The sequence below is a fragment of the Manis pentadactyla genome, chromosome 4, assembly GCF_030020395.1.
Source record: "Manis pentadactyla isolate mManPen7 chromosome 4, mManPen7.hap1, whole genome shotgun sequence".
NCBI classification, from domain to species: domain Eukaryota; kingdom Metazoa; phylum Chordata; class Mammalia; order Pholidota; family Manidae; genus Manis; species Manis pentadactyla.
The window spans coordinates 137,051,012-137,078,810 of NC_080022.1; the positions used below are offsets into that span (position 1 = coordinate 137,051,012).

The 27,799-nt window shown below is 37.9% G+C and overlaps 1 protein-coding gene across 4 annotated transcripts in view; it reads left to right on the top strand.

Moving 5' to 3' along the window:
- Positions 1–27,799, top strand: part of RABEP1 (rabaptin, RAB GTPase binding effector protein 1) — a 278,399-nt gene that overhangs the window by 91,840 nt on the left and 158,760 nt on the right. For 2 of the 4 annotated variants that reach the window (XM_057500995.1, XM_036895970.2), the window contains exons 8-11: positions 9,305–9,436; positions 18,572–19,039; positions 20,299–20,403; positions 22,171–22,287. In XM_057500995.1, the coding sequence (XP_057356978.1) occupies positions 9,305–9,436; positions 18,572–19,039; positions 20,299–20,403; positions 22,171–22,287 (822 nt within the window). The remainder of the gene's footprint in view (positions 1–9,304; positions 9,437–18,571; positions 19,040–20,298; positions 20,404–22,170; positions 22,288–27,799) is intronic. The other 2 variants (XM_036895972.2, XM_036895973.2) reach the window with 2 other exon arrangements.

A 27,799-nucleotide genomic window follows, 5' to 3' on the forward strand; every position in this document is an offset into this window, starting at 1 on the left:
CTCAATTCTGACTCATCCATTTTGTAAGTAGACACAGTCCACTTAAGGATTTAGATTCTAAAGAATAGATCTAATCATGCCTCTCCTGCTGTCCTTTAAAACAGTCTAAATTCAAAAACTGGTCATTTAAAGCCTTCATTAACATTTACTGAGCTTTTAATTTTACTATGTGTCAGCACTGTGTAAGGCTTTATATATGAAGCTTTATCTCATGTAGTTCTTTTTTTTTTTTTTTTAGATAATTATTTTTTATTGAAGGGTAGTTGATGCACAGTATTACATTACATTAGCTTCAAGTGTACAACACAGTGATAAAACATTTATATACATAATTCTAGGTTCCAGCTATCACCCTACCAAGCTGTTACAATATCTTGACTATATTCCTTATGCTATACATTACATCCCGGTTACTTATTTATTTTACCATTGGAAGTCTGTCCTTTTTTTTTTTTTTTTTTTTTGTGAGGGCATCTCTCATATTTATTGATCAAATGGTTGTTAACAACAATAAAATTCTGTATAGGGGAGTCAATGCTCAATGCACAATCATTAATCCACCCCAAGCCTAATTTTCGTCAGTCTCCAATCTTCTGAGGCATAACGAACAAGTTCTTACATGGAGAACAAATTCTTACATAATGAATAAGTTACATAGTGAACAGTACAAGGGCAGTCATCACAGAAACTTTCGGTTTTGCTAATGCATTATGAACTATAAACAGTCAGTTCAAATATGAATACTCATTTGGTTTTTATACTTGATTTATATGTGGATACCACATTTCTCTCTTTATTATTATTATTTTTAATAAAATGCTGAAGTGGTAGGTAGATACAAGATAAAGGTAGAAAACAGAGTTTAGTGTTGTAAGAGAGCAAATGTAGATGATCAGGTGTGTGCCTGTAGACTATGTGTTAATCCAAGCTAGACAAGGGCAATAAAACATCCACGTATGCAGAAGATTTCTCTCAGAACAGGGGGGGTGAGGTTCTAAGCCTCACCTCTGTTGATCCCCAGTTTCTCACCTGATGACCCCTCTGCGACTGTGCCTGTCTTAGGTTGTTCCTCCCTTGAGGAATCTTACCCGTCTCTGGCTAACCAGTCATCTTCCGGGGCCCTACAGGGAAATGTAAAGTTGGTAAGTGAGAGAGAAGCCTTATTGTTTGAAATGGTTAGCTTTTTATTTCTTTGCATATTTATGCCCTGTAGCTTCTATGCCCAGCATTTGTCTTGAGGTATCTTTACCACTTGGAAGAATTATGATACTTGCTAAATTTGATATGAGGCACGAATTCTATTTAAGGGTTGTAATTAGGAAGGAAGAAGAAAAGCTATAGAAGTAGCAGGCGGCAGAAAACCTGGGAAGATTGATTATTTCTTTGACATATCTTCTTGTAGAGTAACTTCAGCATGTATAGGTTTTAAGCTACTACTTAAATTGCACACACACATTAACATAATAGGAGTATAGTTACATAACCAAAGCATATCTGTAATTACCAGCCATCTCCAGTGAAACCGAGAAAACCAGTTAGGCACCTTAGGCATTTGTGAAAACTTATCTATGATATGGTGGATATTGTCCAACTAAACTTGAACAGTCTGAGAGAAATCAGACAAATTAAAACAACCCATTCCTGGGGAATGTTCACATCCCTTATGTTCTTTTAACAGTAAATAGTCTGTAGTTGTAAGATTTTGGAGCGCTACAGTTTGCACTTCTCCTAATTCTTGGTTGAGTTCCAACAGTATAGATCCAGTCAAATTTTTTTTTCACTGTATGCACAGGCCAGCTTAGATATCTCCTTCATTCCCATGGCAAGTCCAGGAGCTGGTGGGATGAGTACATCTACAGCTGTAGCAGTGCGTTGATCTTTGTTGGGATTTCTTGATGACCATCTTCTGGCATGAGTCTTCCAGAGAGTGCTGATGTTGGAAGTTCTCTTTCATATCGTATCTTAGTTCATTTTCAGGGTAGCCCAATTAGGCTTTGATTTCTGTATAAACGCAAACAGACCCTTTGCCTACACTTGTATATGCCCTTTATACCCTTCTGTAGAACTCATTGGAGGTTACCACACAGGAACAGTCCTTTTTTGTTTGTTTGTTTGTTTTGTTTTGTTTTGTTTTTGGTATCACTAATCTACACTTACATGACGAATATTATGTTTACTAGGCTCTCCCCTATATCAGGTCTCCCCTATAAACCCCTTTACAGTCACTGTCCATCAGCATAGCAAAATGTTGTAGAATCACTACTTGCCTTCTCTGTGTTGTACAGCCCTCCCTTTTCTCCTACCCCCCCATGCATGCTAATCTTAATACCCCCCTACTTCTCCCCCCCTTCTCCCTCCCTACCCACCCATCCTCCCCAGTCCCTTTCCCTTTGGTACCTGTTAGTCCATTCTTGAGTTCTGTGATTCTGCTGCTGTTTTGTTCCTTCAGTTTTTCCTTTGTTCTTATACTCCACAGATGAGTGAAATCATTTGGTATTTCTCTTTCTCCGCTTGGCTTGTTTCACTGAGCATAATACCCTCCAGCTCCATCCATATTGCTGCAAATGGTTGGATTTGCCCTTTTCTTATGGTTGAGTAGTATTCCATTGTGTATATGTACCACATCTTCTTTATCCATTCATCTATCGATGGACATTTAGGTTGCTTCCAATTCTTGGCTATTGTAAATAGTGCTGCGATAAACATAGGGGTGCACTGATCTTTCTCATACTTGATTGCTGCATTCTTAGGGTAAATTCCTAGGAGTGCAATTCCTGGGTCAAATGGTAAGTCTGTTTTGAGCATTTTGATGTACCTCCATACTGCTTTCCACAATGGTTGAACTAACTTACATTCCCACCAGCAGTGTAGGAGGGTTCCCCTTTCTCCACAGCCTCGCCAACATTTGTTGTTGTTTGTCTTTTGGATGGCAGCCATCCTTACTGGTGTGAGGTGATACCTCATTGTAGTTTTAATTTGCATTTCTCTGATAATTAGCGATGTGGAGCATCTTTTCATGTGTCTGTTGGCCATCTGTATTTCTTTTTTGGAGAACTGTCTGTTCAGTTCCTCTGCCCATTTTTTAATTGGGTTATTTGTTTTTTTTTTGTTGAGGCGTGTGAGCTCTTTATATATTCTGGACGTCAAGCCATTATCAGATGTGTCATTTTCAAATATATTCTCCCATACTGTAGGGATCCTTTTTGTTCTATTGATGGTGTCTTTTGCTGTACAGAAGCTTTTCAGCTTAATATAGTCCCACTTACTCATTTTTGCTGTTGTTTTCCTTGCCCGGGGAGATATGTTCAAGAAGAGGTCACTCATGTTTATGTCTAAGAGGTTTTTGCCTTCCAAGAGTTTTATGGTTTCATGACTTACATTCAGGTCTTTGATCCATTTTGAGTTTACTTTTGTATATGGGGTTAGACGATGGTCCAGTTTCATTCTCCTACATGTAGCTGTCCAGTTTTGCCAGCACCACCTGTTGAAGAGACTGTCATTTCGCCATTGTATGTCCATGGCTCCTTTATCAAATATTAATTGACCATATATGTCTGGGTTAATGTCTGGATTCTCTAGTCTGTTCCATTGGTCTGTGGCTCTGTTCTTGTGCCAGTACCAAATTGTCTTGATTACTATGGCTTTATAGTAGAGCTTGAAGTTGGGGAGTGAGATGCCCCCTACTTTATTCTTCTTTCTCAGGATTGCTTTGGCTATTCGGGGTCTTTGGTGTTTCCATATGAATTTTTGAATTATTTGTTCCAGTTCATTGAAGAATGTTGCTGGTAGTTTCATAGGGATTGCATCAAATCTGTATATTGCTTTGGGCAGGATGGCCATTTTGACGATATTAATTCTTCCTAGCCACAAGCATGGGATGAGTTTCCATCTGTTAGTGTCCCCTTTAATTTCTCTTAAGAGTGACTTGTAGTTTTCAGAGTATAAGTCTTTCACTTCTTTGGTTAGGTTTATTCCTAGGTATTTTATTTTTTTTGATGCAATTGTGAATGGAGTTGTTTTCCTGATTTCTCTTTCTGTTGGTTCATTGTTGGTATATAGGAAAGCCACAGATTTCTGTGTGTTGATTTTGTATCCTGCAACTTTGCTGTATTCTGATATCAGTTCTAGTAGTTTTGGGGTGGAGTCTTTAGGGTTTTTTATGTACAGTATCATGTCATCTGCAAATAGTGACAGTTTGACTTCTTCTTTACCAATCTGGATTCCTTGTATTTCTTTGTTTTGTCTGATTGCCGTGGCTAGGACCTCCAGTACTATGTTAAATAACAGTGGAGAGAGTGGGCATCCCTGTCTAGTTCCCGATCTCAGAGGAAATGCTTTCAGCTTCTCGCTGTTCAATATAATGTTGGCTGTGGGTTTATCATAGATGGCCTTTATTATGTTGAGGTACTTGCCCTCTATTCCCATTTTGCTGAGAGTTTTTAACATGAATGGATGTTGAACTTTGTTAAATGCTTTTTCAGCATCTATGGAGATGATCATGTGGTTTTTGTCTTTCTTTTTGTTGATGTGGTGGATGATGTTGATGGACTTTCGAATGTTGTACCATCCTTGCATCCCTGGGATGAATCCCACTTGGTCATGGTGTATGATCCTTTTGATGTATTTTTAAATTCGGTTTGCTAATATTTTGTTGAGTATTTTTGCATCTACGTTCATCAGGGATATTGGTCTGTAGTTTTCCTTTTTGGTGGGGTCTTTTCCTGGTTTTGGTATTAGGGTGATGTTAGCTTCATAGAATGAGTTTGGGAGTATCCCCTCCTCCTCTATTTTTTGGAAAACTTTAAGGAGAATGGGTATTATGTCTTCCCTGTATGTCTGATAAAATTCCGAGGTAAATCCATCTGGCCCGGGGGTTTTGTTCTTTGGTAGTTTTTTGATTACCGCTTCAATTTCATTGCTGGTAATTGGTCTGTTTAGATTTTCTGTTTCTTCCTGGGTCAATCTTGGAAGGTTGTATTTTTCTAGGAAGTTGTCCATTTCTCCTAGGTTTCCCAGCTTGTTAGCATATAGGTTTTCATAGTATTCTCTAATAATTCTTTGTATTTCTGTGGGGTCCGTCGTAATTTTTCCTTTCTCGTTTCTGATACTGTTGATTGGTGTTGACTCTCTTTTCTTCTTAATAAGTCTGGCTAGAGGCTTATCTATTTTGTTTATTTTCTCAAAGAACCAGCTCTTGGTTTCATTGATTTTTGCTATTGTTTTATTCTTCTCAATTTTATTTATTTCTTCTCTGATCTTTATTATGTCCCTCCTTCTGCTGACCTTAGGCCTCATCTGCTCTTCTTTTTCCAATTTTGATAGTTGTGACATTAGACCGTTCATTTGGGATTGCTCTTCCTTTTTTAAATATGCTTGGAGTGCTATATACTTTCCTCTTAAGACTGCTTTTGCTGTGTCCCACAGAAGTTGGGGCTTAGTGTTGTTGTTGTCATTTGTTTCCATATATTGCTGGATCTCCATTTTGATTTGGTCATTGATCCATTGATTATTTAGGAGCGTGTTGTTAAGCCTCCATGTGTTTGTGAGCCTCTTTGCTTTCTTTGTACAGTTTATTTCTAGTTTTATGCCTTTGTGGTCTGAAAAGTTGGTTGGTAGGATTTCAATCTTTTGGAATTTTCTGAGGCTCTTTTTGTGGCCTAGTATGTGGTCTATTCTGGAGAATGTTCCATGTGCACTTGAGAAGAATGTATATCCTGTTGCTTTTGGATGTAGAGTTCTATAGATGTCTATTAGGTCCATCTGCTCTACTGTGTTGTTCAGTGCTTCCGTGTCGTTACTTATTTTCTGCCTGGTGGATCTATCCTTTGGGGTGAGTGGTGTGTTGAAGTCTCCTAGAATGAATGCATTGCAGTCTATTTCCCCCTTTAGTTCTGTTAGTATTAGTTTCACATATGCTGGTGCTCCTGTGTTGGGTGCATATATATTTAGAATGGTTATATCCTCTTGTTTGACTGAGCCCTTTATCATTATGTAGTGTCCTTCTCTATCTCTTGTTACTTTCTTTGTTTTGAAGTCTATTTTGTCTGATATTAGTACTGCAACCCCTGCTTTCTTCTCACTGTTGTTTGCTTGAAATATGTTTTTCCATCCCTTGACTTTTAGTCTGTACCTGTCTTTGGGTTTGAGGTGAGTTTCTTGTAAGCAGCATATAGATGGGTCTTGCTTTTTTATCCATTCTGTTACTCTGTGTCTTTTGATTGGTGCATTCAACCCATTAACATTTAGGGTGACTATTGAAAGATATGTACTTATTGCCATTGCAGGCTTTAAATTCGTGGTTACCAAAGGTTCAAGGTTAGCCTCTTTAGTACCTTACTGCCTAACTTAGCTCACTTATTGAGCTGTTATATACACTGTCTGGAGATTCTTTTCTTCTCTCCCTTCTTGTTCCTCCTCCTCGATTCTTCATATGTTGGGTGTTTTGTGCTGTGCTCTTTCTAGGAGTGCTCCCATCTAGAGCAGTCCCTGTAAGATGTTCTGTAGAGGTGGTTTGTGGAAAGCAAATTCCCTCAGGTTTTGTTTGTCTGGGAATTGTCTAATCCCACCGTCATATTTGAATGATAGTCGTGCTGGATACAGTATCCTTGGTTCAAGGCTCTTCTGTTTCATCGTATTAAGTATATCATGCCATTCTCTTCTGGCCTGTAGGGTTTCTGTTGAGAAATCTGATATTAGCCTGATGGGTTTCCCTTTATAGGTGACCTTTTTCTCTCTAGCTGCCTTTAACACTCTTTCCTTGTCCTTGATCTTTGCCATTTTAATTATTATGTGTCTTGGTGTTGTCCTTCTTGGATCCTTTCTGTTCGGGGTTCTGTGTATTTCCGTGGTCTGTTTGATTATTTCCTCCCCCAGTTTGGGGAAGTTTTCAGCAATTATTTCTTCTAAGATACTTTCCATCTCTTTTCCTCTCTCTTCTTCTTCTGGGACCCCTATAATACGGATATTGTTCCTTTTGGATTGGTCACACAGTTCTCTTAATATTGTTTCATTCCTGGAGATCCTTTTGTCTCTCTCTATGTCAGCTTCTATGCGTTCCTGTTCTCTGATTTCAATTCCATCAATGGCCTCTTGCATCCTATCCATTCTGCTTATAAACCCTTCCAGAGTTTGTTTCATTTCTGCGATCTCCTTTCTGGCATCTGTGATCTCCCTCCGGACTTCATCCCATTTCTCTTGCGTATTTCTCTGCATCTCTGTCAGCATGTTTATGATTCTTATTTTGAATTCTTTGTCAGGAAGACTGGTTAGGTCTGTCTCCTTCTCTGGTGTTGTCTCTGTGATCTTTGTCTGCCTGTAGCTTTGCCTTTTCATGGTGATAGGAATAGTTTGCAGAGCTGGGACGAGTGACGGCTGGAAGGACTTCCTTTCTTGTTGGTTTGTGGCCCTCCTCGCCTGGGAGAACAGCGACCTCTAGTGGCTTATGCTGCGCAGCTGCGCACAGACAGGGTTTGTGCTTCCTGCCCGGCTGCTATGGAGTTAATCTCCGCTGTTGCTGTGGGCGTGGCCTGGCTCGGGCAGCTACTCCAAAATGGTGGAGTCGCGTTGGAGCAGGAGCGGCTGGGAGGCTATTTATCTCTGTAAGGGGCCTCCCTGCTCCCTGCAGCCCAGGGGTTAGGGTGCCCAGAGATCCCTGGATTCCCTCCCTCTAGATTGTGTCCCGACCTGCCCCTTTTAGACTTCCAAAAAGCACCCGCCAAAACAAAACAACGACCACCAAAAAAAAAAAAAAAAGTAATAAAAAAAATTTTTTTTAATTAAAAAAAAAAAAAGGTGGTCGCTCGTTTGTCTTTATTCTCCGGTGCCAGCCTCGGGCCTCTGCTCACCGGTCTTGCTGCCCTGTTTCCCTAGTATTGGGGTCCCTATCCCTTTAAGACTTCTAAAAAGCGCTCGCCAAAACAAAACAGCAATAAAGCAAAAAAAAAAAAAAAAAAAAGAAAATGGTTGCGCGCTTTTCTTATGTCCTCCGACACCCGGCCTCCAGTGCCTGCTCACTGTTCTTGCTGCCCTGTTTTCCTAGTATCGAGGGCCCTGCACTCTGGCCCGGATGGCTGGGGCTGGGTGTTCGGCAGCCCTGTGCTCCGTCTCCCTCCCGCTCTGCCTATTCTTCTCCCGCCGGGAGCTCGGGGGATGGGCGCTCGGCTCCCGCCGGGCCGGGGCTTGTATCTTACCCACTTCGCGAGGCGCTGGGTTCTCTCAGGTGCGGATGTGGACTGGATATTGTCCTGTGTCCTCTGGTCTTTATTCTAGGAAGGCTTGTCTTTGTTATATTTTCATAGATATATGTTGTTTTGGGAGGAGATTTCCGCTGCTCTACTCACGCCGCCATCGTCCGCCCCTCCTCTCATGCAGTTCTTAAATAAACCAAAAACAAAAACTCTTCAAATAATGTCAGGATTTTGGCAGATGTGAGGTTTGAACCAATCTCTGATTCCAGAGTATAAGCATTAATCACTACCCCTTCTCCATGTACCTCACTTCTCATGTGTCTGCCCTCCTCTCAGTTATAGATAATGTGGTGTCCCCCATATACCTGCTCTTTCGAGTCCTTGTGCTTTTGTATATGCTTCCTTTCTCCCTGGAACCTGTGCTTGTCTCCTCTCTGGCAGTTGGCAAACCCATCTTACTGATTCTTCAAGATCCCGTTCAAGTGTCACCTTTGGGCTCCCTTTTCTAGCCCCCTCAGATGAAATAATAGTTTTATCTCCTGTAGAATCTTGTGCATACTTGTATAGAAATGGACCGTGGCATTTGTCGCTCCCTACTAGACTGTTTTGGGGGGGCATTGAAGATATCTTAAGAATTCATCTTTGTTGAGTGAATTAGTTTATCAACTTCAGTTATTCCTTTTGCATTTCATATAAATTTGCCCATAATTCTAATGGATGTGTAATGCCATAACTTTTTCCTTTTTGTTTTCTACAGTACTCTGAAGGAATGTTCTATGTAAATTTTCTTTCTTGGATCATATGAAGAAGAGAGGGTGGTTGGCTTTCTTTTGTTTTTCCTTTCTCATAATATACCCTTCTTGGAAGCGGTTTCTTGATTTCTTCCTTATACCAGGGTTCATACTTTGTTCCTATAGTATTTAAATAGTTTGGTGTGACCATGTGTCCTTAGATTTGATTACAAAACAAATAAACTTAAGTGTCCAGTTTTCTCTTACCATAAAGCTCTTTTCTTTTTATATTTGTTTTGAATGTTTAATGAACTATATGAATCAGTAAGTATAGATTACCTGGGTAATATATATATATATATATATATTTTTTTTTCTAACTTTTAGGAGGAAGATGAACAACAAAGACTTAATAAGAGAAAGGATCACAAAAAACCAGATGCTGAGGAAGAAATAAAAGTGCCAGTAGTGTGTGCTTTAACTCACGAAGAATCTTTAGCCCCTCTATCAAATGAAGAGGTATAGTGAATCAGTCATTTAAAATCACTGTCTATACAGTTATTAACTTAATATTGTTAGTTACACCATTATTAGCTTTTCATACATGGGAAGTGCATAGCTATTAGCTGAAAATTAGATGAAATGATAATATTTTCAGTTGTTTTTACAGTATTATAGGTAATTGAAACATGTTGCAGTTTCTCTCACCATGTCTGAAACAGTTAGGTATTCTTTTTTCCAGTGGTTCCAAAATTAAAATATTAGAAGAAAACTTAATATCTGTAAAATATTTTTTGATATGATTAATAAATGTTGCTAATACTCAGAGCTTTTTGTTTAAAAGAGATTATCTAAAGTATTGAAACCCTTAACTCCCTATAGCATGTATTTGAGTATTAACAAGTATTAGATCTTAAGCCCTGAGAACAGTGGGTGAGGTTTGGCAGATTGTGAATGGTGGGGTAGAACACTATGTATTGGGAAGGGGTAGAATAGAGAGACCCGGAGGTGGATAGTGAAAAGTGATGTTCCTGATGGCTTTGTTACCTCTCACCCATGATGTGACAAGGTTCTGTGCATTACATTTCCTGTCTTCAGCCTTTCCTACTCTACTGCACCCTCAGCATTACTGTCATATTCATTTTTCTTAGGTGCCGCTGCAGTCAGGACACTCCCCTACTCACCACCACTGACTCCCGTTACATACATTAAGTAGAAGTTCCTTACTCAGACAACCAGTGCCCTTCATAATATGCCACGTTTAACCACGTTTGTCATCTTGTGCTGTACTCTCCACCTTGCACATTGGTTTCTTCACCTGGAATGCTTACCTCCCCCTGTCTTTTTGAGCATTGAAAACCAATTCATCCTTCAAGACTCATGAAGATATCTCCTCCTTAGTGAAGGAAATGTTTCTGTTATTGCTTTAGGATAAAATGAAGGTCCCTAATTTGGCAAGGGCCTTCACAGTTGATTGACCCTTCAAGCCTTACAGTGCTCTCTGCTAATCACAGCCAGACCTTTTTTTCTACTTAACTGTCTGTGCTCAGATGCCTTGTTTATAACATCCCTGCTGTTCAGAATTTCATATTCACTCCCTGCCCCAACCTCCTTTCCCAGCCTGGAGAATCAGTTTTAGTTAAATTGGATAAGGGTCCATTCCCACTTTAAAAGATACCATATTTCTATTTAGTTTGCAGATTTACACTAAGCCATGTACATTCTATTTCCTGGTGGCTTGTATTTCCATGTTTATGGATTGTTTGATGTTTAAAGAGAGTTTTAAAAAAATCCTAGTGGACATTGAAAAGTATGATGTAATTGTTTTTCTACATTCTTTGTTTTGGATCATAATACTGAGAACTGGTTGACCTGATTCTGCTATGCAGTTTTTTAATAGTTAGACTCCTAGGAGACTGTCTCAATTTTTGCATATTGCCAAATATTCTGTGGTTTGTGCATCATGCAGTCCTGTGTCCAGGAATGTTTGAAAAAGTTTCAAACTAAAAAAAAAAAATTTTAGCAGGAAAACAGGAAAGGGAGATTTGTTGTGATTTGTAATGAAGCATTTTTCTTATTTTTGATTCTGTCTTAACAAATCTATCCTATATGTTGTACATAACATTATTTCCCGATATTTGAAATATCCTTTAACTTTCAGATCTGATAGTTTGTAATTTGAATAAATCTGTTTTACATTGACAGTCATGATGATTTACGTTAGTTGGTTGGTTTAAAGTTAACGGAATGCTTTGGAGATGTAGATTTATTACTAAAGACACCTGAATTTGTAGAACATTATCTCTTCTTTAACCTGATGCTTAGAATGTACTCTCCTCACTATAATAATACATGCTCATTATGGAACATTTGGAAAGTACATAGAGAGGGCATACAAAACAAAAATAATTGGTAGGTAATTCTGCTGCCCAGAGAGAACCACCACTAACATTCTGATATGTACCTCTCCTTTCCCTCTTTTTCCTTTTTCTTTTCCAGAGTTAACATGTATGTGGGGTTTTTTTTGCACTTTTTAAACATATTGCAGATTGTAACTTTATGTAATGTTTTATGTACATTTTTTTCCACTTAAATCTCTCTTTAAAGGTTTTGGAACATTCATAAATGTTTTTCCCCAAAAAATACATTTAATGGCTGACAGTATTTCAGCATGTAAATGTACCAAAATTCCTTTATCCCCTACTAACTGATTTGTGCCTAGATTTTAATCTACAAAGGTGACTGGGTGATACCACAGAAAGGTCATCATTGAAAGAAAAGTTTAATGTTACAGTCCTCCTAACAATGAGAGTCATGGCACAGCATGCAGAGCCACATGGAGAAGCACCAGAGTTGGTCATGAGGCAGAAGCAGGAGCAAGGGGAAGACATGAACCACAGCCATTATTGGGGTCCTCAAGGGGAAAAGCAAAGTAGGGCAAGGTAAACAGCATAGGACTGGCTAGTTTTGAATAATTCAACAAGCTTTGGGACATAGAGCCTGTTAAGTTTTCTAGTACCTGGCCCGGAGTTGCTTTAGGAAAGGGGAAATACTGGCTTGGCATATAAAAGTTAGATAAAGGACTTCGTTGTTGCAGGGGTGGGGGGTAGACTTGAGATTGGTTGGTTTGTATATGAGAGATTTGTTGATAGGCAAGTTGTTTATTATTTCTAGGAGTTAGCTATCTTGGGGGAACAGTCTCTCCCTGGCTAGCAAGGTCCTCAGAATGTCAAAAACATCATAAAAAATACAGAAAGCAGAAAACATGATTAATACACTAATAGATAGTCAGTTGATTCCATTTTTATTTTACTAAGGTATTAGTGATACACACTCTTATGAAGGTTTCACATGAAAAAACAGTGGTTATTACATTCACCCATATTATCATGTCTCCCCATACCCCACTGCAGTCACTGCCCAACAGTATAGTAAGATGCCACAGATCACTATTTGCATCCTCTGTACTACACTGTCTTCCCTGGGACCCCCCCACACCATGTGTACTAAACATAATACCCCTCAATGATCCCCTTCTCTCTCCCTCTCCACCCTCCTCCCCACCCCCCTTTGGTAACCGCTAGTCCCTTCTTGGAATCTGTGAGTCTGTTGCTGTTTTGTTCCTTCAGTTTTGCTTCCTTATTATACTCCACAAATGAGGGAAATCATTAGGTACTTGTCTTTCTCCACCTGGCTTATTTCACTGATCATAATACCCTCTAGCTCCATCCATGTTGTTGCAAATGGTAGGATTTGTTTTCTTCTTATGGCTGAATAGTATTCCATTGTGTATATGTACCACCTCTTCTTTATCCATTCATCTACTGATGGACACTTAGGTTGCTTCCATATCTTGGCTATTGTAAATAGTGCTGCAATAAACATAGGGGCGCATATGTCTTTTTGAATCTGAGAACTTGTATTCTTTGGGTAAATTCCTAGGAGTAGAATTCCGGGTTAAATGGTATTTCTCTTTTTAGTTTTTTGAGGAATCTCCATATTGCTTTCTACAATGGTTGAACTAGTTTACATTCCCACCAGCAGTGTAGGAGGGTTCCCTTTTCTCTGCATCCTCACCAGCATTTGTTGTTAGTCTTTTCGATACTGGCCATCCTAACTGGTATGACGTGATATCTCATTGTGGTTTTAATTTGCATTTCCCTGATAATTAGCAGTGTGGAGCATCTTTTCATGTGCCTGTTGGCCATCTGAATTTCTTCTTTGGACAATTGTCTGTTCATATCCTCCACCCATTTTTTAATTGGGTTGTTTGCTTTTTGGGTGTTGAGGTGTGTGAGTTCTTTATATATTTTGGATGTTAACCCCTTGTCAGATATGTCATTTACAAATATATTCTCCCATACTGTAGAATGCCTTTTTGTTCTGCTGATGGTGTCCGTTGCTGTACAAAACCTTTTTAGTTTGATGTAGTTCCATTTTTTTTTTCTTAAAATAATTATTTTTTATTGAAGGGTAGTTGACGCACAGTATTACATTACATTAGTTTCAAGTGTACAACACAGTGGTAGAACATTTATATACATAATTCTAGGTTCCAGCTATCACCCTACCAAGCTGTTACAATATCTTGACTATATTCCTTATGCTATACATTATATCCCGGTTACTTATTTATTTTACCATTGGAAGTCTGTCCTTTTTTTTTTTTTTTTTTTTTTTGTGAGGGCATCTCTCATATTTATTGATCAAATGGTTGTTAACGACAATAAAATTCTGTATAGGGGAGTCAATGCTCAATGCACAATCATTAAACCACCCCAAGCCTAATTTTCGTCAGTCTCCAATCTTCTGAGGTATAACAAACAAGTTCTTACATGGAGAACAAATTCTTACATAATGAATAAGTTACATAGTGAACAGTACAAGGGCAGTCATCACAGAAACTTTCGGTTTTGCTCATGCATTATGAACTATAAACAGTCAGTTCAAATATGAATACTCATTTGGTTTTTATACTTGATTTATATGTGGATACCACATTTCTCTCTTTATTATTATTATTTTTAATAAAATGCTGAAGTGGTAGGTAGATACAAGATAAAGGTAGAAAACAGAGTTTAGTGTTGCAAGAGAGCAAATGTAGATGATCAGGTGTGTGCCTGTAGACTATGTGTTAATCCAAGCTAGACCAGGGCAATAAAACATCCACGTATGCAGAAGATTTCTCTCAGAACAGGGGGGGTGAGGTTCTAAGCCTCACCTCTGTTGATCCCCAATTTCTCACCTGATGGCCCCCCTGCGACTGTGCCTGTCTTAGGTTGTTCCTCCCTTGAGGAATCTTACCCGTCTCTGGCTAACCAGTCATCTTCCGGGGCCATACAGGGAAATGTAAAGTTGGTAAGTGAGAGAGAAGCCTTATTGTTTGAAAAGGTTATCTTTTTACTTCTTTGCATATTTATGCCCTGTGGCTTCTATGCCCAGCATTTGTCTTGAGGTATCTTTACCACTTGGAAGAATTATGATACTTGCTAAATTTGATATGAGGCACGAATTCTATTTAAGGGTTGTAATTAGGAAGGAAGAAGAAAAGCTATAGAAGTAGCAGGCGGAAGAAAACATGGGAAGATTGATTATTTCTTTGACATATCTTCTTGTAGAGTAACTTCAGCATGTATAGGTTTTAAGCTACTACTTAAATTGCACACACACATTAACATAATAGGAGTATAGTTACATAACCAAAGCATATCTGTAATTACCAGCCATCTCCAGTGAAACCGAGAAAACCAGTTAGGCACCTTAGGCATTTGTGAAAACTTATCTATGATATGGTGGATATTGTCAACTGAACTTGAACAGTCTGATGTAGTTCCATTTTTTACTAGTAAAAGTTTTCATTATTCTAAGTAATGCTGTAATGCTCTTATATATAATTCATCCTTATACAAAAATAATTATAGACTTAATCTGATTATTTCCATAATGTAAGTTCTTGAGAAAAGAACTGTTGAGTTTTTAGGGGTATAACATTTTTAAGGTGCTAGAGCATGATGTTGAATTATCTTACAGAAAACCATATAGTTTACACTTCCCCTAGAAGTAAGTATATGTTCCTTTACTACTATCAGGATGGTAGTCTGGTATTTTTTAAATGGCCCTCCAGTTTTTCTTGCTCTATCCCCTTCCCTCTTCAGTGTTAGGCTCCTTTGTAAGTGAAAATAAAAGGTTCTCATTCTAGTTTTTATTAGGATACTTATTTGAGACTTTTGTTTAGTTAGCTTAATATACCAGATTTGTGTTCCTCAGCTATCTGCTCAGATGAAAAAACTCTTTAAAAAGGCAGAAATGGAAGAATTAACGTAAAAGTTGTTAACTTTTATTATACCAATTAAGGATATTTTTAAAATATTAAAAATATACTGCATTTCTGGTCTTCTTCCAGATGATAAAAAGTACACTTATCAACAAAAAGTAGAAAAGATATTCTCTCAAAATAAAGGCTAGTCCATTTAATTGAATAAATTTAGTTTCAAGAAAAATTGGCTACATTTTACTTATTTTCTAATTTTCCCAATTACTGTAACTGGATTGTGGAATGGCACTGGTGTGCTTTTTGACTTTAGGATTGTGCTGCACCACTTTTTCTTTCTTTTTTTTTTATGAAGGTGTCATTTATATACACTCTTATGAAGGTTTCACATGAAAAATGTAGTGATTACTACATTCACCCATATTATCAAGTCCTCCACACACCCCATTGCAGTCACTGTCCATCAGTGTAGTAAGATGCCACAGTCACTACTTATCTTCTCTGTGCTACACTGTCTTCCTTGTGACCCCCCCCAACCATGTGTGCCAATCATAATACCCCTCAATCCACTTCCCCCTCCCCCCCCACCCCTCCCCTTTGGTAACCACTAATCCCTTCTTGGAGTCTGTGAGTCTGCTGCTATTTTGTTTCTTCAGTTTTGCTTCATTGTTATACTCCACAAATGAGGGAAATCATTTGGTACTTGTCTTTCTCCTCCTGGCTTATTTCACTGAGCATAATACCCTCTAGCTCCATCCATGTTGTTGGAAATGGCAAGATCTGTTTTCTTCTTATGGCTGAATAGTATTCCATTGTGTATATGTACCACCTCTTCTTTATCCATTCATCTACTTATGGATATAGGTTGCTTCCACATCTTGGCTATTGTAAATAGTGCTGTGATAAACATAGGGGTGCATATGTCTTTTTGAATCTGGAATCTTATTTTCTTTGGGTAAATACCCTGGAGTGGAATTCCTTGGTCAAATGGTATTAAATATTTTTAGTTTTTGGAAGAACCTCCATATTGCTTTCCACATGGTTGAACTAGCTTACATTCCCACCAGCAGTGTAGGAGGGTTCCCCTTTCTCTGCCTCCTCGCCAGCATTTGTTGTTCCTTGTCTGTTGGATGTTGGCTATCCTAACTGGTGTGAAGCAATATCTCATTGTGGTTTTAATTTACATTTTCCTGATAGTTAGTGATGTGGAGCATCTTTTCATGTGCCTGTTGGCCTTTTGGATTTCTTCTTTGGACAATTGTCTATTCATGTCCTCCACCCATTTTTTAATCAGGTTATTTGCTTTTTGGTTGTTGAGGCATGTGAGTTCTTCATATATTTTGGATGTTAACCCCTTGTCAGATATGTCATTTAAGATATATTCTCCCATACTGTAGGTTGCCTTTTTGTTCTACTGATGCTGTCCCTTGCTGTACAGAATCTTTTTAGTTTGATGTAGTCCCATTTGTTCATTTTTGCTTTTGTTTCCCTTGCCTGAGGAGATGTGTTCATGAAAAAGTTGCTCATGTTTATATTTAAGAGATTTTTGCCTATGTTTTCTTCTCTGAGTTTGATGGTTTCATGACTTACATTCAGGTCTTTATTCCATTTTGAGTTAACTTTTATGTATGGAATTAGACAATAATCCAGTTTCATTCTCTTACATGTAGCTGTCCAGTTTTGCCAACACCAGTTGTTGAAGAAGCTGTTATTTCCCCCTTCTATGTCCATGGCTCCTTTATCATATATTAGTTGACTATATATGCTTGGGTTTATATCTGGGCTCTCTATTCTTTTCCACTGGTCTATGGGTCTGTTCTTGTGCCAGTACCAAATTGTCTTGATTTCTGTGGCTTTGCAGTAGAGCTTGAAGTTGGGGAGCATAATCCCCCCAGCTTTATTCTTCCTGCTCAGGATTGCTTTGGCTATTCGGGGTCTTTTGTGGTTCCATATGAATTTTAGAACTATTTGTTCTAGTTCGTTGAAGTATTTTGGTAGGTATTTGTTGGTATTTTGGTAGGAATAGTGTTGAATCTGTAAATTGCTTTAGGCAGGATGGCCATTTTGACAATATTAATTCTTCCTATCCATGAGCACAGGATGTATTTCCACTTATTGGCGTCTCTAATTTCTCTCATGAGTGTCTTGTAGTTTTCAGTTTATAGGTCTTTCACCTCCTTGGTTAGGTGTATTCCTAGGTATTTTATTCTTTTTGATGTAATTGTCAATGAAATTGTTTTTCTGATTTCTCTTTCTGCTAGTTCATTGGAAGTATATAGGAACACAATAGATTTCTGTGTGTTGATTTTCTATCCTGCAACTTTGCTGAATTCTATTATTAGTTTTAGTAGTTTTGGGGTGTATTCTTTAGGGTTTTTATGGACAGTGTTATGTCATCTGCAAACAGTGATAGTTTAATTTCTTCCTTACCAATCTGGATGCCTTTTATTTCTTTTTGTTGTCTGATTGTCGTGGCTGGGACCTCCAGTACTATGTTGAATAAAAGGGGGGTGGGTGTGGGCATCCTTGTCTTGTTCTTGATCTCAAAGGAAAAGCTTTCATCTTTTCACTGTTAAGTATGATGTTGGCTGTGGGTTTGTCATATATGTCCTTTATTATGTTGAGGTACTTGCCCTCTATACTCATTTTGTTGAGAGCTTTTATCATGAATGGATGTTGAATTTTGTCAAATGCTTTTTCAGCATCTGTGGAGATGATCATGTAATTTTTGTCCTTTTTGTTGATTTGGTGTATGATGTTGATGGATTTTCTAATGTACCATCCTTGCATCCCTGGAATAAATCCTACTTGATCATGATGAATGTATTTTTTAAATTTGTTTTGCTAATATTTTGTTGAGTATTTTTGCATCTATGTTGATCAGGGATATTGGTCTGTAATTTCTTTTTTTGTGGTGTCTTTGCCTGGTTTTTGTATTACAGTGATGCTGGCCTCATAGAATGAGTTTGGATGTATTCCCTCCTCTTGTCCATTTTGGAAAAGTTTAAGGTGGGTGGGCATTTAGGTCTTTACTAAATGTTTGTTAAAATTCAGTGGTGAAGCCATCTGGTCCAGGAGTTTTTCTTCTTAGGTTTATTTTTGATTGTTTTATTAAATAGGATAGTCTAATAGCCTGTTTACTTGTTTATTTTTTTCATGATACTGTAAGCATCAGAGATTACTTACAGTTGTATCCTGATTTTGGTTTAGAGCCCAGTGTGTAGAAGATGCTCAGTAAATGTTTATTCAGTGACTGTATGGAGATAGCATGCTAATGGTTATCATGTGTAATGTGTGGCAAAATGCTTTCAATATATGGTATTTTTTCTCTTTGGAAATTCAGATAATTGTCTAATTTGGCAGTATGTATTTTCACATTTCAGGAGCATCTAGACAGCACCCATGGTTCAGTTCATTCCTTAGATGCAGACTTACTGTTGCCATCTGGAGACCCATTCAGTAAATCGGAAAATGATATGTTTAAAGATGGACTCAGGAGAGCACAGTCTACAGACAGCTTGGGAACCTCAGGTTCCCTGCAATCCAAAGCTTTAGGCTATAACTACAAAGCAAAATCTGCTGGAAACCTGGATGAATCGGATTTTGGACCATTGGTAGGAGCAGATTCAGTGTCTGAGAACTTTGATACTGCCTCCCTTGGGTCACTGCAAATGCCAAGTGGGTTTATGTTAACCAAAGATCAGGAAAGAGCAATCAAAGCTATGACACCAGAACAGGAAGAGACGGCATCCCTCCTCTCCAGTGTCACCCAAGGGATGGAAAGTGCTTATGTGTCCCCTAGCGGTTATCGATTAGTCAGTGAGACGGAATGGAATCTCCTGCAGAAAGAGGTGAGTGATCTTCCTAAATTGTTTTCCTGTTGCTTACTTAACTGGGTTGTTCTGGAATTTATTGCTCATTCAAGAGAGTCCCTGGAGTCAGTGCATGCACATGTTGCCAGCAAGGGGATGTTAACTGTATTTTCTGCCTTTTGTCCTGGTCAACTTTGACCGTTCAGGTGACTATGAGAAGAGAACTATTAGCTGGCAGCATTTAATGTGAACTCCTCTACCTAAAGTCACACATCTGAAGTTGGAGCAGTCTGCCTGAAGAGCATGAGTTTAAGTTACAGTGCTGAATTTGGTTTGCTTTGCGGTTTTCTATAATCTCAGTGTATTCCAAGATTCATACTCCTTTCATCTTTCCTTGAGATCTAAAGTGCAAATGGTTGTCAGCAGTTGATGCTGAAAGTGAGTTTAAGGAGAGGATGGAAAATAATGGGAGAGAAAAGAAGGCAACCTTTAATGGGATTAATTTTCCTCCTAATAGTATTTGCAAACTCAGAAGTAAGATTAGGAGATAAAAGCTTAAATGTGTATTTGCATAGTGCTTTACAGATTACAAAGCTCTTTCACATACCTCATCTTTTTGAGCTTTGCGATAATAACAAGGCAATCAGGGCATGATTGTTCCCAATTTACAGATGAGGAAACTGGCTCAGAAAGGTCAAATGAGTTGTTCATGTTTCCCCTTTGAGTTAAAAGCAAAACCTGGTTTAGAATCCAGGTTTTCTGACTTCCAGCTTTTTTTTTACTCAGGACTACTTCTCTTTAAAGCTGTTGATCAGTATGTGGAACAGCTTACTAGGCCTGAAAGAAATTGTTCTCCTTTGTCTCATGCAAAATATGTGAAAAGGTGATACTCAATAGTTTCATACCTACTTTGTGACTGGAGCTATTGAAATAGTTAATTGGCACTGGTTGCTGTCCATCACAATCCTGCTCTTGGTGGGTAGTATTAATTGAAATTGTGAGTGCCCCAGTGTAGTACCTTTTGCTTGCCTCATGTTTTCCTCAAATGTTGTGTTTTGTGGCCTTTAGCTCTTGGTGATAAAGTTGGGTCCCATGTTTTCTTATTGTACCTGTGTTGGAGCTTATGACTTTTTAGAATCCTATCCTGTGCTTTAACTTCTTGCCCTAAGTCCCTAAAGAAATTGTTTACTCCATGTTCTATTTTGAGTAGCATAGGTAAGACTATACATGTGTGCCTCAAGTATGTGGTGTAGAATTATTTTGCTCTACCTGAAAAGAGGTATTTTGGTGCCCTTCAGGTACATAATGCTGGCAATAAACTTGGTAGACGTTGTGATATGTGTTCCAATTATGAAAAACAGTTACAAGGAATTCAGATTCAGGAGGCTGAAACAAGAGACCAGGTGAGTTTCTTGGGGTATGCCAAATTGGTGAGCTGTTTTTTGTAGTTTTTATTGGAGGTGCAGATTAATTGCTTTTTTCCCCTCCCATTTGGTTTCTAAAGTGTATCTGTCTTTTTAAATATTAAATAACCTGATACCTGCAGTGTCAGTTGCATTCCCAGTGGGGGCGCGCTAGAACAGTTTCTGTTGCATATCTTTGGCTTCATTGGCTTGTGTGCCAATGCAGAGGTCAGCTCAGCTCTTACAGGAGCACTGGTACATCTCCTTTCCCAACCTGTTGCTCCTGCCCACAGCCTGAAAGTAATATTGGCGTGAGTGTATACATGTGGAAGGTGCCTTATGATATGGAGTTTTAGGGAGATAACTGGCTGATTGTTGTCTCTAATTGAATATTATATTAATCAGTATTTGGAATCTTCATTACTTATGGCCTACTTCTTATCATAAATTTGTTGGATTGATTAAGGTTAATTTACAGGGTCACATAAATTAAGATTTGGGAGATTTGGTATGCTGAGATTGACAGGTACCTTTCCAAACACAGTGCCTAATAATGGGCTCTTCAATAACACTTAGAAAGTAATACAGAATTTCATGAGAGTAGTCTTGGGAAGTTATATGTAGACAAAGATAGTTTTTTTTCTTATATTTTCAAATTATTCTTTGATTATTATATAAATTGTTCCTTAGTCTTCAAAATAAGTTTAATCAGATTAGAATGATGGTTTAATATTTTTTAAAAATCAATTTAATTTTTAAAAATGGTTTAATATTTTAAAAAGCCATTGGCATTCATTTCCTCCATATATACTTTTTTCATAGATGTTTCAAAGGTAAAGCTGTTCATTAAACTAGTATAGTTGGCATGTGTTGTGGGGATGGACAATGTGGGATTCCATAGTCATTTCAGTAGACATTTTACTGATGTTTCATCTGTGCAGGCAATTTCCTGGGTATTCAGATGCAGAAAGAACATAGTGCTGCCCATTGGAGCTTTCAGTGTTGCCAGACAAGCCAGTAGTTCACTCTAGTTTGTTCCTGTGGATGTACAAATAGAGCTTAGAGGAGGGTCTGGGTCGTCTAACTAAACTGTGGGCTCAGAGAAAGTAACACATGAGCTAAGTTTGTTTTATGCTGAAGTAAAAGTAATTACGAAGAGAAGTGGGGACAGGGTGTTCACAGAAAGGAAAGATGTATGAAGGAGCAATTATGAAGGACAATGGTGTGTTCTAGAAAGCACGATATTCATGTGGCTGGGCATGGGATGGGATGTATGATAAAATAATGAGGGAAGAAGCAACAAAGGGAAGGCCAAGATGAGATCACTGAGGGAGGGGTGATGATTGAAGGGGTTTAAAATTTTACCCTGAAGACTTTGGGAGGCAGTTTGGAATTTTAAGTAGGGAAATAATACTGTTTGACTTACATTTTAGGAAAAATTTGTAGTGTTAGTGTGGATTGTAGACTAGAGGCAGAGGATAGATTAGAATCCTAGAGGCCTGTGCCCTAGCCTAGAGGACCCACGAGGAAAAGCAGATATTTTCACATGAGGTAATGTATGTGAAAAATGGTTTTTTAACTGTGAAGCATGGTACAGTTGTCCAATGAGGTCATTCATTCATTTCATTTTTTTCTGAATTGACAAATCTATGATTTTTTTTGGGTGGGGGAAGATCAGACTTTTAAAAAAACTTACAGAGTTTGAGATGTTTTTTTTAATTTATGAAAGAATTCTGGTTCTTCTAATTGACATTTAAAATTGTATAGGTGAAAAAGCTACAGGTGATGCTAAGGCAAGCAAATGACCAGTTAGAGAAGACGATGAAAGATAAACAGGAATTAGAGGACTTCATAAAGCAGAGTACTGAAGATTCAAGTCATCAGGTAAATGAGGGTTTTTAAAATGTGGCCCATGTGAGATGACTGCATTGTTTAAACAAAAAAATTCTAAACACATAGTAATATTTCTTTCTTTCCCTGAAAATTTGGCAGTTTTATTTTCCCTTGGATAAAAAGATATCTTACTGATCTTTCTCTGGTGTCTGTTTTTATAGAGTTTTAAAAATAACTCTTGGGATAACTGCCTTAGTGAATATTAGGAAACTCTAATTCTCCTTTACCCTTCTATTTTTATTAGATTTTTCTGCTGCACAAGAAATTTGCTGACAGGGAAGATACTAATTATCTTCTTTTTGACTTTTTAAAAATACCAGATACATAGAAAAAAACTCAAGCATATACAGGTATACTGAACCTACCAGAACTAACATCTGTATAACCAACATAAAAATTAAATAGTAGAACATTAGCCAATATCCCAGAAGGTGTCACTTTCCCCTTCCACGTTTACTAGCTCGCTCCTCCCCAGAAGTATCCAGTATCCATTGTCCTGACTTCTAAAATCATTAGGTTGGTTTTGTTTGTTTTTTTATTTTTATAAATGAATCATGTGGAATGTATTCTTTTATATCTGTCTGCCTCCATTCAACATTGTGAGATTCCTATTCATGATATACGTAGCAGTGTTTTGTTCATTTACATTGTTATGTAGTTGTACCATTGTATGGATATGTCCTCATTTATCTTACTGTTGATGAGTGTAGGGTTGTTTCTAGTTCTGGGATATTGTGGTAATTCTACTTTGAAATTTCTGTATAGGGCTTGTTATACATATTTCTGCTGTGTATATGCCCAGCAGAGGAATGCCTGGGGCAGGCATTCAAAATATATGTCATCTTTGAACTCACACTCCTCAATACCCAAAAAGCAACCCTACTAAAAAATGGGTGGAGGATATGAACAGACACCAGACACTTCTCCAAAGAAGAAATTGAGATGGCCAACAGACATATGAAAAGATGCTCTACAGTGCTAATTATCAGGGAAGTGCAAATAAAAACCACAATGAGATATCACCTCACACCAGTTAGGATGGCCAACATCCAAAAGACAAACAACAACAAATGCTGATGAGGATGCAGAGAAAGGTGGAAATGTAAGCTAGTTCAACCATTGTGGAAAGCAATATGGAGGTTTCTCAAAAAACTCAAAATAGAAGTACCATTTGACCCAGAATTCCACTCCTAGGAATTTGCCCAGAGAATATAATTTCTCAGAAAGACATATGCACCCCTATGTTTATTGCAGCACTATTTGTAATAGCCAAGATATGGAAGCAACGTAAGTGTCCATCAGTAGATGAATGGCTAAAGAAGAGGTGGTACATATACACAGTGGAATATTATTCAGCCATAAGAAGAAAACAAATCCTACCATTTGCAACAACATGGATGGAGCTAGAGGGAAATAATCCAGTAAAACAAGCCAGGTGGAGAAAGACAAGTACCAAATGATTTCACTCATCTGTGGAGCATAAGAACAAAGCAAAATCTGAAGGAACAAAACAGCAGTAGACTCACAGAACCCAAGAATGGACTAACAGTTGCCAAGGGGAAAGGGACTGGGGACAGTGGGTAGGAAGGGAGGAAGAAGGGGAATAAGGGGCATTACGATTAGCACACATAATGTAGGGGGGAGTATGGGGAAGGTAGTGTAGCACAGAGAAGACAAGTAGTGACTCTATAGCATCTTACTACGCTGATGGACAGTGACTGTAATGGGGTATGTGGTGGGGACTTGATAATGGAGGGAATCTAGTAACCACATTGTTGCTTATGTGATTATATATTGATACCAAAAAAAAATATATATATATATACATGTCATCTTTAGTAGATAAAAATGCCAGTTTTTCAACAAGGTTGTACAAACTTACACTCCCACTAGCAACGTATGAGAAGAAATCTTGTGAGTCCATAGTCTTGACACATGATTGATTGATTGATTGGTTTTTTTAGAAGTTATTTAAAAATTTTAAAAATTTGTTTTATTTTATTAAGTATCATTGATACACACTTATGAAGGTTTCACAAGAGAAACAATGTGGTTATTACATTCACCCTCATTATCAAGTTCTCCCCATACCCCATTGCAGTCACTGTCCATCAGTGTAGTAAGATGCCACAGAGTCCCCACTTATCTTCTCTGAGTTACACTGTCTTCCCCGTGACCCCACACACACCATGTGCACTTATCATGATACCCCACAATCCCCTTCTTCCTCCCTCCCCACCCATCCTTCTCCACCCCTCCCCTTTGGTAACCATTAGTCCCTTCTTGGAGTCTGTGAGTCTGCTGCTATTTTGTTCCTTCAGTTTTGCTGCATTGTTATACTCCACAAATGAGGGAAATCATTTGGTATTTGTCTTTCTCTGCCAGACTTATTTCACTGAGCATAATATCCTCCAGCTCCATCCATGTTGTTACAAATGGTAGGATCTGTTTGTTTCTTATGGCTGCATAGTATTCCATTGTGTATATGTACCACCTCTTCTTTATCTATTCATCTACTGATGGACACTTAGGTTGCTTCCATATCTTGGCTATTGTAAATAGTGCTGTAATAAACATAGGGGTGCATATGTCTTTTTGAATCTGAGAAGTTTACTTTGGATAAATTCCTAGGAGTGGAATTCTGGGTCAAATGGTATTTCTCTTTTTAGTTTTTTGAGGAATCTCCATATTGCTTTCTACAATGGTTGAACTAGTTTACATTCCCACCAGCAGTGTAGGAGGGTTCCCTTTTCTCTGCATCCTCACCAGCATTTGTTGTTGTTAGTCTTTTTGATACTGGCCATCCTAACTGGTGTGAGGTGATATCTCATTGTGGTTTTAATTTGCATTTCCCTGATAATTAGCGATGTGGAGCATTTTTTCATGTGCCTGTTGGCCATCTGAATTTCTTCTTTGGAGAAGTGTCTGTTCATATCCTCTGCCCATTTTTTAGTAGGGTTATTTGCTTTTTGGGTGTTGAGGCATGTGAGTTCTTTATATATTCTGGATGTTAACCCCTTGTTGGACATGTCATTTACAAATATATTCTCTCATACAGTAGGATGCCTTTTTGTTCTGCTGATGGTGTCCTTTGCTGTACAGAAGCTTTTTAGCTTGATGTAGTCCCATTTGTTCATTTTTGCTTTTGTTTCCCTTGCCTGAGGAGATGTGTTCATGAAAAAGTTGCTCATGTTTCTTCCAAGAGATTTTTGCGTGTGTTTTCTTCTAAGAGTGTTATGGTTTCATGACTTAAATTCAGGTGTTTGATCCATTTTGAGTTTACTTTTGTGTATGGCGTTAGTCAATAATCCAGTTTCCTTCTCTTGCATGTAGCTGTCCAGTTTTGCCAGCACCATCTGTTGAAGAGACTGTCATTTCCCCATAATATATCCATGGTTCTTTTATCATATATTAATTGTCTGTATTTGTTTGGGTTTAATTCAGGGCTCTCTATTCTGTTCCATTGGTCTATGGGTCTGTTCTTGTGCCAATACCAAACTGTCTTGATTACCGTGGCTTTGTAGTAGAGCTTGAAGTCGGGGAGCGTAAACACCCCTGCTTTATTCTTCCTTCTCAGGATTGCTTTTTCTATTTGGGGTCTTCTGTGGTTCCATATGAATTTTAGAACTATTTGCTCTAGTTTGTTGAAGAATGTTGTAGGTATTTTGATAGGGATTGCATTGAATCTGTCGATTGCTTTAGGCAGGATGGCCATTTTGACAATATTAATTCTTCCTATCCATGAGCACAAGCTGTGTTTCCATTTATTGGTATAGGTCAGTTCCTTTTTAAAAGTCTTTGCAAAGCCTTTGGATCTGGCCAAATGTGTAATAGTTCAAGGGTGAATATGGGACTTGTGCTGATTATACATGGAATTAGGGGATCCTTTTTCTAGCTCTCTCCTCTCTGAAAATACCTCCATACTCTTCAGCTCACAGGGATCATGTTCTGGCCATTTGATCAGAAAGACAGTTTTGTTTTTTTGTGCCATGGCAACTGTCGCAGCTTTACATCTGGGGCAGCCCTCCGATTAATGCTCTCAAGAAAGTAAGAAAAAATCCCAAATAAACAGTAAACTTACTCCTGTATGAATTGCTTCTTCCCATTTTGACTTCCCTCCCTAAACTCTCTGCTTTTGCTAATTTTTCAGAGTCCTCAGGTGGTTGCTTTATGTATTTTACTCAGTTTTCAGTTGTAATTGGGAGAGAAAATCCATGGTGGCCTTAGTCCATTTTGGACAGCACCAGAAGTAGCGATACTCTCATATTTTTGTTCATTAGATATTTTTTCTTTCCACCTTCATTCAAGGAAGATAATTCTGGCCAGCTGTAGAATGCTGAGCACTTATGCAATTTTCTGTTAACATTTTGAAGTTACAGTTCCTTTGCTTCTGGCTTCTATGTTTCTGATGAGACGTCAAATATCAGTCTTGTTCCTTTGAAGGTAAATGTTATTTTTTTCCCTGGCTATTTTAAGGATGTTCTTTTCAAAAGTTTTTGTTTTTAGCAGCTTTACAGAGCTATACTTGGGTGTATTTTTCTTCATATTTCTCTTGTTTGGGGTTCACAGTGTTTCTTGGATCTATGAGTTGGTGTTTTACATCATAACTGGAATATTCTGAGCTATTATGTCTCTAAAAATCTTGTTTTTGTTGAGATATACATACAGTTTAAGTGTACAAATCTCAAATATATATGTTGATGAATTTTAACATGAAAATTTTTACTATGTTAATCACCACCTTATGAAGATACAGAATTTTCTAATACACTCATACTCTTTCCTAACAAATATCCCACCTGCCTAAACATAGATGTAGCCAGTATATTGACTTTTTTTTTAATACACAAAAAATCTGTTGCTTTATTGTATAACAGCAGTGAACAATTTGAATTTGAAATTAAAAATACTGCTTACATTAGCACTCACAAAAATGAAGTACTGAGTACAAATCTAACAAAATAGGGATAACATCTATGTGAGGAAAACCACAAAACTCTGATGAAAGAAATCAAAGATGATCTAAAAATGGAGATACTCCATGTATATAGATAGGAAGACTCAGTCTTGTCAAGATTTTAGTTCTTCCCAACTTAATCTATAAATTCATTATGGTCTAATCAAATCCCATCAAGTTATTTTGTGGATACTGACAAACTGAAAGTTTATAAGGGATTGAAAAGACCCAGAATAACCAACACAATAGTAAGGGAAGAACAAAGTTGGAGGGCTGACACTATTTGACTTCAAGACTTATTATGAAGTTATAGTAATCAAGGCAGTATAGTATTGATGAAAGAATACATAAATCAATGGAACAGAATAGAGAGCCCAAGAATAGACCCACACATGTGTAGTCAACTGATCTTTAAGAAAGGAACAAAGGCAATTCAATGGAGAAAGGGTGGTCTTTTTCACATATGGTACTGAAACTGGATGTTTACATGTGCAAAATATAAATCTAGTCATAGATCTTACACAGACCTTACATGTTCCTCCCAAA